This window comes from Panicum virgatum, chromosome 7K, assembly GCF_016808335.1.
Source record: "Panicum virgatum strain AP13 chromosome 7K, P.virgatum_v5, whole genome shotgun sequence".
NCBI classification, from domain to species: Eukaryota; Viridiplantae; Streptophyta; class Magnoliopsida; order Poales; family Poaceae; genus Panicum; species Panicum virgatum.
The window spans coordinates 43,814,431-43,825,169 of NC_053142.1; the positions used below are offsets into that span (position 1 = coordinate 43,814,431).

Sequence of the window (10,739 nt, forward strand, 5' to 3'; positions counted from 1 at the left end):
ATATTGTATTCCCCATCCATCAGCTGCAAGACAACGAGGCATGGTGTGATGCCACGACGACAAGTGTTGAAAAATTACAGTCTTCTCTTGGGAAATATTTTGAATTAGCACGCAGGCTAGTTGACCGTCTACCTACGTTATTATACACAGGTTTAATATGTAACTGGCCTGCAGTCATGCAATTCTTTTCTGCTTTACCTGTATATAAAACAAATGTTTTGTCAACCCACAACCGAACACCGGCCTTAACATACGAGTTGACCAAAAAAAGTCCAAAGGTGCTTAAGGTAATAGTAGTCGTCCCGTGGTGTGGTCCTGTAGCAAGATCAAAGCGCAAGTGAAAGCAAAATTCGAATCAGTTTCATCTCAAAACTTACAGATCGAACTCATTGAACTACAACTACTTGCTAGTAACTTAAGTTCCATGATGATCGCTTGCAAAAACTACACAAGTCAGCTCTTCACACCACAAGTTCCCTAGTAGCAGGTTTTGCAATTGTTAAATCACTAGTCTATCAATTCGTGCTCCCGCGCGGGCTAGTTAGAGATATTTAATAATTATCTATCTCACGCTCTCTTTAACCAATTAAATATTCTAATCCAGTACTGCAAAAATACATATTTATTATTATATAATTGTAATAAATGTGATAGGTTTAGTTACTAATAATTTTCTCACTTTGCATCACACCTCCATATATATTTGATATGTGTTTAATTGAGCACCTTGTTTGAGCTATGGGAACAACATGAAAATTGGTATTCTTATCTCTTCTCTTGTATATGAATATATGGTGACAAACACCTTATGGTTAGTATATATGTTTATATAAATAATAACATAAATAATGTATTAATAATGATATAAATAGTAATTTAGAATTTTATATTGATGTGCTTTAAGATTTTATTATAATAACATAATTTTGTTTCGGATTTGGGGTTGATTTTAACTTTTATTATCTTATCATTGGATAATATATACGAAAATTTAGGGGTTACTTGATATTATTTTATAATGGCATAAGTGGGTAATTTACATGAAGATTAGGGGGTTACTTTAGATTATTTTTTGTAATGGCAGAGTTGGGTAATTTAGATACATATTTAGGGTGTTATTTTAGTCTATTTTTATAATGGCAAAGGTGGATAATTTATTAAAAAGATAACAGATCTAATGGCTATTATTATTAGAGTTGTTGGATTGATGACCAGATGTTTTTAATTTTTGTGAGGTAGAATTTCTCTATTTTTTTAGACTGTCCACCTAGGATCTTAGGTGGCTTTACTTGGATGTTTCAACAAGAGTCTCCAATTAGTAATAGTAAGATAGCGAAACGGGTCAAACACAATGAAGGGAATCAAACAATTGGGATCTCTTGCACGGGCCTCCATTTCTCATCCATATGCAGATTGAAAATGGGGAGCTTTGTACTGGCTCACGACTTATCTTCATCTTCCATTTGGAGCTTTGTATTGGACCGGCCAAAATGCAACGAAGATTCGGTTATCAGAAAATTGTCTTATAAACAATTCTGTACCTGAGCCGGTTGACAGAAATTAATTGTATCCTAGTAACATCTGTAGGGTGTTTATTTAATTGTTGACTTTTTTGCCCCCTGACACCGTTCTTCATTAAATGGATAAAATCTGTCAAATGAAACAACTTTTAACAAAACTCTAACATCCGCGAAAAGGGTAACTTACTCTTAAAGAAGAAAACACCTTATAAATAATATCAAGACTTGATTTTACTCCCAAGAGCACTGACACTAATGTTTTAATCAATGCTAATTACTGAAGCTGCAAAAAAAAAACTTGTGTACGTAACCGAAGCGCAATATAAAGAGTACTTTTTTTGAAGAATACAATATAAAAGTACTACCAGTACAGCCAACATGTATGCCTAGGACAGAGATATAACAAATGGTGTCAAGAACTAGTTTAGTAGTACGTTACCGGTACAAGATATTGTACAAATACACCCTAAAAAATGCAGGCAGGAGCTGAAAGAAATTTGGGGGCGGCACTTACCTGAAAGATACAGCAACAGCAAAGACAAACACAGAGCCGATCCAAGAGCTGTCATGGACCGAGAGAACCCAGTGACGGAAGGGAGCCTCGCCGTGCCATCACCGAGGCTCGCACAGCTGCTGCCCTCCCCCTCCGACGCCTATAAAATGGCGGCCCCGGGCTTCCGAGTCCCCCGCGCCGCTGCTCACGGCTCTACCAACCAAGCATCCCCAGCCTCCAAAGGGGAGACAAGCGGCGAGACGCTTCTTCCCCGCAGCAGACCCGCGCACGGTCTCGTGAAGGTGAATCGCCTGGGAGTTACCTGCGCCGCCGCAAAGGTTTTTACTCCCTCGCGGTCGCGGAACCGCACGCGCGCTGCCACAGCCACCAAAGCAGAGTATTCCTCTGTTTCTCCAGCCGCCATGGCGTCGTGCCGGGACGGGGCGCCTCCCCATGGGGACGAGGCCCGCGCCCTGCTCCCCCCCTTGCTCGCTAAGGAGGGGGAGGTCCGCATCACGGTGCCCGCCGACGAGGTGCCGGTGCTCACGAGCAAGCCGCCCGGGCGGCTCGCGGCCGCCGCGAAGGAAGCCGTGTCCCTGTCCCTGGGCTTCGCGTTCCCCACGACGCCGTCGGTGTCGTCCAGCGACGCGCGCGGCGAGGCGCGGTCTATTCTCGCCCTCGCCCTCCCGATGATCCTGACAGGGCTCCTGCTCTACCTCCGGTCGATGATTTCGATGCTTTTCCTCGGTCGCCTCGGCGGCCTGGCACTTGCTGGCGGGTCTCTCGCCATCGGCTTTGCCAACATCACCGGGTACTCTGTCCTCTCCGGCCTCGCCATGGGCATGGAGCCAATATGCGGCCAGGCATTCGGCGCGGGCAACTTCTCGCTCCTGGGCACCACCATGCAGCGGACGGTGCTCCTGCTCGCCGCGGCCGCCGTTCCCATCAGTGGCCTGTGGATGCACATGCGGCCTATCCTCCTCCTGTGCGGCCAGGAAGCCAGCATCGCCGCGGCCGCCGAGACCTACATTCTGGCCTCGCTCCCGGACCTCGCTCTGCAGGCATTCATCCACCCCGTGCGGATATACCTGAGGACGCAGTCCATCAACCTGCCGCTCACGGTCTGCGCGGCGCTCGCCATTGCCATCCACCTCCCCATCAACTATGTCCTCGTCACCGTCCTGGGCCTCGGCATCAAGGGGGTGGCATTCGCCTCCGTGCTGGCAAACCTGAACCTCCTCCTCTTCCTCCTCGCGTACATCCTCTTCAAAGGCGTCCACAAGCGCACCGGCGGCTTCGCGCTCTCCGGCGAGAGCTTCCGGGGCTGGGGCGAGCTCATCAGCCTGGCGCTTCCGAGCTGCGTGAGCGTCTGCCTCGAGTGGTGGTGGTACGAGATCATGATCCTGCTGTGCGGCCTGCTGGTGAACCCGCAGGCCACGGTGGCGTCCATGGGCATTCTGATCCAGACGACGTCGCTCATCTACATCTTCCCCTCGTCGCTGAGCTCCGGCGTGTCCACCCGCGTCAGCAACGAGCTCGGCGCGGGGCAGCCCGAGGAGGCGAGCCGCGCCGCCACGGTGGGGCTCATGCTCGGGTTCGCGTTCGGCGGCTTCGCCTCCGCGTTCGCGTTCCTGGTGCGGAACGTGTGGGCGAGCATGTTCACGGCCGACCCGGCGATCATCGCGCTCACCGCGTCGGTGCTGCCGATCCTGGGCCTGTGCGAGCTCGGCAACTGCCCGCAGACGACGGGCTGCGGCGTGCTCCGCGGCAGCGCCAGGCCCAAGGACGCCGCCAGCATCAACCTCCGGTCCTTCTACATCGTGGGCACGCCGGTGGCGCTCCTCCTGGCGTTCTGGTTCCAGTACGGCTTCAAGGGCCTGTGGTTGGGCCTCCTGGCGGCGCAGGCCACCTGCATGGTGCGCATGATGCTGGTCATCGGCCGGACGGACTGGGCCAGCGAGGCCAAGCGCTCGAGGTTGCTCACCGGCGCTGACGCCAAGGTTGCCGCGGCCGGCGGGGACGAGAAGGCGCGCTGCTTGCTCCTGGACACGGACATGGAGCGGGCGAATGATCACTCGGATCGGTGTTGATAGCTACAGCGCCGGCCGCATGCCCGCATGCCCGCATGTGTGCTCCCTCTAATATACTCTTTTCCCCCCTTTTCTGTTTCCCCCATTTTCTCCCAATATTTTGGCGGGGGAGGGATCAGAGGCTGACAGACTGCCAATTTTGTTCACCATTTGCTAATGAGCATGTAAAGATTTTTCCGATTGTCATATTAAAGAGATTGAAAATACTCCAGTACTGTATGAAGCAAATCTTCACCCTCTGTTCTCATTTCAAATTATTGGTTTTTTTATGAGAGAGAGATTTTCATCAGAGAGAAAAGAGAGCGAGATGGGAACAAACCGTTCACGGCTTTCGGCGCAGCTTGCTTGCTCCGGCCTCCGCCGGGTGGGTCAGTGTCTGGTCCAGGGAGGCGAGCGAGCGAGCCGCGTGACGACCGGGTCGCCGGCGCGGGGCTACCGAGTAGCACAAGCACGACACAAACACCGGTGTCCAAGTCGCGGGGCGTCGCCAAACCAAGCGGCCAGGTCAGGGGCCCCGCCATGCGATCTCGCGCCGCGCAGCCGTCGGCCGTCGGGACGACGGCAACCCACCTTCCTCTCGTGCCGTGGCGGCGAAAAGGCGCTCGAATTACAGCACGTGATTCGCTTAACGAGACCGAAGCCTGGCCGGTAAGAACATGCGTGCTAAACGCAACGTAGAAGAGTCGGACTCTGGTTCCACGAGGGCTACGATGGGGTGGGGGGGGGGGGTCTCTCCTGCGAAATACGTGGCCTACTTTTTTAGTGTAGAAATATACGCATCTCACTGCGCAGTAGTAAAATTCAGGAATATTTGGCGATGACGATGGCATATACTACTACAACGCTTAATTTATTTTCTGCTCCTTAAATCAACACCACAATAAATTGTTTTACCAAGTTTTAGAACCAACCGGACGTTCAAAAATGTTTATATATTTTACCTTTAAAAATGTTTATATTTTTACACCCCAACCTCGCAGGCCGCAATGAGAAAGATTCCCACTGTGCTCCCGGCATCCACGCCGGCAGGGCGCGGGCAGGCAAGAGCAGCAACGTGCAGGGTCCATATCGATCCACCTGTAGGCTGTAGCGGCAGCGTGCCATCAGCCGCCCCCCCGGCCAGAAGCGCGGGCGCGGAGAGATGGCTGATGGGCTGATGGCACCGGCTCTCGGGTCTCGGCTCGGCTCTGCTCCGCTCGCGTGTGCTGCGGAGCGGATGGCACCGGCAGTCCGCATAAAAAACGACTCGCCGAACGCCTGATCCTGCTCGACTCCACTCCTTGGAGCCCCGAGAAGATGGCACTGCTTCGACGCCCCCAAAAGCCAGCACCAGCTGTTCCAAATACAATATACTTATTCTCGGCACCGTATGGGATACTAAAATTATCGCCCCGAGCCCCCGAGACAAAGAAAAAAAACTACACCAGTATCATTGTACTCCTTCAGTTCGTGGGTCGCAGGAGCTCTGAATTCTGAACTTTTTCTGATCGGGAGAGGGGGCACGATGCACGTACTGAAAACACCCACGGTTGGCGTACTGTACGTCGTCCAATCGGCCACGCCTGGCGTGGAGGACGAGATCGTCTCTCCTTGGAGTCATCCGTTTATCAATGAACTGATGTAGTACTAGATGAGAGGAACCTACTAGCTGGCTCGTCAGTTCACGCCTGGCCGATCAAGTCAGGTCGTCAACGCCCGTTCCCCAATCGGCGTATCGCTCCAACGAACCAAGCTCCTTGGGTGTCCCCCGGCGCCGGGGCGAGACCTAGAGGCGTCCCCAGCGAGCTGGCACGGCAATGGGCCGCCTCTCTTTCCGGCTCTCATCAGTCATCCCACACATCTCGCCATGACTGATGGGTGACGACTGGGATCGAACGCAGCATCATCCGATTGGCCCGGCGGAGTATGTCAAAACGCCTAGGGCCGATTACCCTTTTGCACCTTGCCATGTTTGTCAACTCTGGGTCGATTGTTAACCTAACCGTGCTTTGACTGTTCCAATTCTTTTTATAGCTGTGTTGGGATCAAGTTATTTTTCGTGTCTAATGGATGCAGGCTAGGCGTGGTAAACTAAAACAACTGCTGATGCGCGTGGCCTAGATTAAAGAATACTTTGCGATAACCCAGACAACAGCATCTTGTTGTAAAATTAGTAATAAGCACTACGCAGATGTGTGGTTTGGAACTCTGTGTACCGGGACTTCACTCTCACAGGCCGTACGTATATCCTTCCACTATATAATTTCGATCGTAGAACATTACTAATGTCTCCTGTCAAGGCCAATATTATTTTGGACTTTCAGCGGTCTTTCACCATACTAATTCATATCCGCACTGCAAACTTCATATTGTAAGGCCACTTGCCGGCTGGACGTACAAATCGCATGCAGCTTTTCATATACACTTGGGCGTCGTCTATTATTAGCAGCAGGAAATTAGTTTTGCTTCCAGTTCACGCAGACCTCCGCTCGAGTTGCGGCGTCCGTCCGTGCATATCCTCACTGAAACCACGTTGCGAACCATATATCGTCAAGAGAAAAAAAAAAACAAACCCGGGAGCCTGCGGCGAGGGCATCGTCGACGTAGCCGCCGAGCGCGTGACGGCACGGGTGATGATCCGATCTGTTTCGATCGATCGTCCCGCTCAGCCATGTCATCGTGATGGTGGCGCCAGCAGTTTCATGCCGTCAGGGCTTCGTCCTCCGACTCGTGCTAGGCTGCTACTGCTGCAGCAGTAGCTGCTCGTGCGACTTTCCGCCGCCGCTTCCATTGTATACACAAGACGAATCAACGGGCGCGCGAGTCCGGCGCCGCCACGGCCGGCCTGCATGCATTTCCAGTCGCGATCGGGGGGCAGCCCCCGACCCACCGACTCGTAAAAGCGACGCCGGGCGCGGTTGACCGGCCGCCTTCTCCGCCGCCGTCCCGTCCCGTATATGCAATCCCGGCGCAAGGCCGGCCGCCGCCGAATACTCCGTACCCATCGGAGGAGGCTTGAAGGAACGACTTCCTCGTGGTGTGAGCGCGGGTTCCTGGCCAGTCAGGTGGATTCGCTTCCGGCGACCAGTTTCAGCTTCCGAGACGTATCGGCTGAGGGCTGACCACGACGCCGTGACGGCGGGGCAGAGCTCCGCACTGGGCGCCGACGACCCGCCGGGGACAGGCTGGCGCGGGTCTAATTAATTTTCCGTGGTGGAGCCGGGCACGGCAACGCGCCGGGCCGGCGAGCCGCGCACTCCTCCCCCTCGTCGCGCTTCCGGTTCCGTGACTACCATCCTTTTTGTCGCGGGCGCGCGTTGGCCGGACCGGGCCTGGCTTCCCCTTTGAACAGGGCAGGTGGTGGCGAGAGGCGAAAGGGAAATCGCGCACGCCGCCCCGGCGGTCTCCGCGCCGCCGCCGAGCCGAGCCGATCCGAGAGACGAGGGCGAGCGGCTCGTGGATTTTTTGGCGCGCGGGGGGCTGACCGGGGAGCGTGTCTAGTGGCGGGGGGGCACGGGCGGATCCGGCCGACGGACCCGCGAGCGGTGGTGGCGGGGGCACGCGGGCCGCGTCGCGCCGCCGTCGCCGTCGCCGTCGCCAGCTGCGGCTAGCGGGCGCGAGGTGGACGCCCCCGGGGCCGCGCGTTGGCGTTGCGCTAGCTGCGGTGCGCGCAGGCGTCGCGCGTGACTGCGGGAGGAAGGTTCGCGCCGGCCGGGGCGTGGTTGGTACGTCGTTAAAACGGCCGGGGCCGCGGCGGTCTCGCCTGGTGCGGCGAAGCTGGACCGCTGAATTGGTTCCTTCCGAGGGAACATTCAGCGCCAGGCCTGCCGCCATCTCATTCCGACCTGCACGCGTGCCCTGCTCCTCCGGCCCGGTCTTCAGCTGCACGCCCAGTGCTTACTGCGAATTATTAAGCGCTACTACTAGCTTATTATCCGGAAGAAGATTGCGTAAAGAACTTAATCCTATCGGGAGCCATCACATGATCCCGTATGGACCAGCCTATACAGGCACAAAGTCCATCGGCGACTCCCGCGGCATACGTACGTGATCCTGCTAGCACGTCATGTGCCCATCCTATCCTAGCAGTATTCTCCGGTCCCACCCTCAGCTGGTATCCAATACGGTCGCGCCCGCACTCTTATTGGTCGCTCATCGGGGCCTAAATTCCCCGCGGGACGTACGTACACGTACGCTGACTCCCCACCCGAAATTCTTATAGAGCGCGCGTGCGCTACCAGAGATCGCAGCGAACGGTAGTCACTTCCCAATTCCACTTCCTATTCTTTAGTATTCTAGATACCATTTCAGATTCCATCTCATTTTCAAAAACTCCAACGCATTTTTATTCCCCTTTCCCCATGCCTTCAACCTCGAGATGCAGGCGAAAGGGGATCCAATCACCAAATTCTCCAGATTTGAGGGAGATGGGGCGGCGAATCGCCGGAGACAAAGAGGGCAGCCGCGTCGATCTCATCGTCACGCCCGCAGTTACCGTGCGATTCATCCGCGCTGAGGGGCTGTATGTCGGAGACGAGGAGGGCTGCCGCTCCCGAGCTCGCTGCCCCTTCGTTTCGACTGCATCGAGGCACAGTACGCCGGAGAAGAGAAGGGAATGCGCGCCGAGTTCGTTGCGCCATTCGTTTCGCCTGCATCGTGGGGAAGTTCGCCAGAGACGGGGAGGCAGCTGCGCCGAGGTCGCCGCTCCATAGCTTCACCAGCATTGAGATGGATCGAAGGGGATCGCCAATGAGATGGAAGGGGTTCGCACTTGTCTTCACCACTGCTTTTTGGCAGTGAACTGCTGGGAGAATTGATCCTACTCTTGTCAACATCAACCACGGCTACCATTGTTGAACCTTCGATTCAGGTAACTGCATCTAGTTGCATCGCCCCATCTTGCCTGCCCCAAAAACCATGGCATCTTCCTCCTACGTAGCACCATAACACCAGCATCCTATATGTCTTACATTTTGGAATTGTTTTTGCAATTATATGTCAAGAGTACGTATCCTATAAAGTTTTGCATATAGTAGTCAATTGTTTGGTTATATTCTATTGCAAAGAGCTGTGCGTACAAATTGAAAGTCAAGGATAAGTTTTTAGTTATGTTTTTAGAATTTATTTAAACTACAAATGTAAAGTTTTGTACACCTGGTTCATAAGTTTTTTAAAAATACTAATGTTAAATTTTTAGTTTAACTATATTTGTTAGAAAATTAGGAATTCTATAAAATTTTTAATATGTGCATTGAAAAGTAGGGGTTCTAGAATTTTTTTTGTTAATATGTGCACTTAAAGTTTTTTCATATTTTTTTACAAACTGTTATGTATAGAACTTGAAATCTAAGGATGTGTAAATTTTTAAATCATGTAGTTGAAATTAATTGACCTACATATGTGAAGTTTTATACATGTTGCTCATAAGCCTTAAAAGTATCTGTATGAAATTTTTAAATATGTATATTTTTTAAAGTTCCTGAAATGTGTAAACAGTAAGTTCCTAAGTTTGGAGTGCAAAGTTTTGGCTCTAGGAGTATATTTTTTTAATGTACTAGTAGAAAGTTTCTAGATTCAATTTTATGGCTCATACCGTTTTTATTTTGCATAGGAACAACTTTCTTATCCATGAATGGGACCATAAAGTTGTACTCTAGAGCCATGTACTCATTAGATTGCTATAGTTTTAGAATGCAAAGTTTTAAAATAGGTTTGGATCCAGAAGTTCAACATTTGAAATGCCCTACTAGAAATTTTCTGGGTTAAATGCCCATTACAATAGGAAATAAAACCTTTCAAGTATCGAGATCTAATAGTCTAAAATATTGAATCTACGAGCACAAAGTATTAGTTCGAGAGTATACTGTTTGAAATGAACCACTAGAAAGTTCTAACTATTTAGATTATAAAGTTTCAAAATACAAAATTTAGGATTTGAGAAGACAAACTTTACAACATGCTAACTGAAATTTTCTTAATTCAGAGGGCAAAGTTTGGAGTTCATTTTAGTAAATAGATTTTAACTAGTGACTTCAAATACCCTGAATTCGAAGTGCAAACTTATTGACTTTTAGAGTTCAAAGATTTTTTATTTGTCTAGAAAGTTTTCATGTATAGTTTTCTAAATCTATTTGTAAAAAGTTTTAAATATCCATATATAATGTTTTTTATTTGCAAGAGTTTTAGAGTTTATAGTGTTGCTGATTACTTATATTTTTTCTTCTAGTTTGTAGTACTGATAATAAGGAGGTACTTCACAAAAATTTGTGAATATTGAGAATAGCATTTACAAGATCTACAACCAAATTGGCGTAATAAAAAGAATGTGTTGATATGAAGTTCCTAAATTTTAGAATGTAAATTTCTTGGAATTTTAATGTTTTAGAGTTGAGAGTACAAAGTTAACATTGTTATAGTCTAAAATTTATAAGTTTACATAGGTACAGTCTAAAGTTTATATTCAGGAGTGCAAAGTAATTTGAATCATAAAGTTTCTAATATAGATTGCAAAGTTTTGGATCTAGGAGTACAAAGTTTGAAATGTGTTTGCAAAAATTTCATGATAAAATTTCTGCCAATAACTTGATCTCAAGTTTTTTAGATCTCTAGCACAAAGTTTAAAGAGTTTGGGACCATAATGTCACTTCCACTAATAAA

At 50.1% G+C, this 10,739-nt stretch overlaps 1 protein-coding gene across 1 annotated transcript; it reads left to right on the top strand.

Moving 5' to 3' along the window:
• The first annotated feature begins 2,072 nt into the window (after nt 1-2,072).
• On the top strand, nt 2,073-4,331 carry LOC120641499 (protein DETOXIFICATION 49-like). Its single transcript, XM_039917668.1, has one exon. It carries the CDS (start codon nt 2,088-2,090, stop codon nt 4,101-4,103), a length of 2,016 nt encoding a protein of 671 aa, XP_039773602.1. The 5' UTR covers nt 2,073-2,087; the 3' UTR covers nt 4,104-4,331.
• Nucleotides 4,332-10,739: the final 6,408 nt, after the last annotated feature.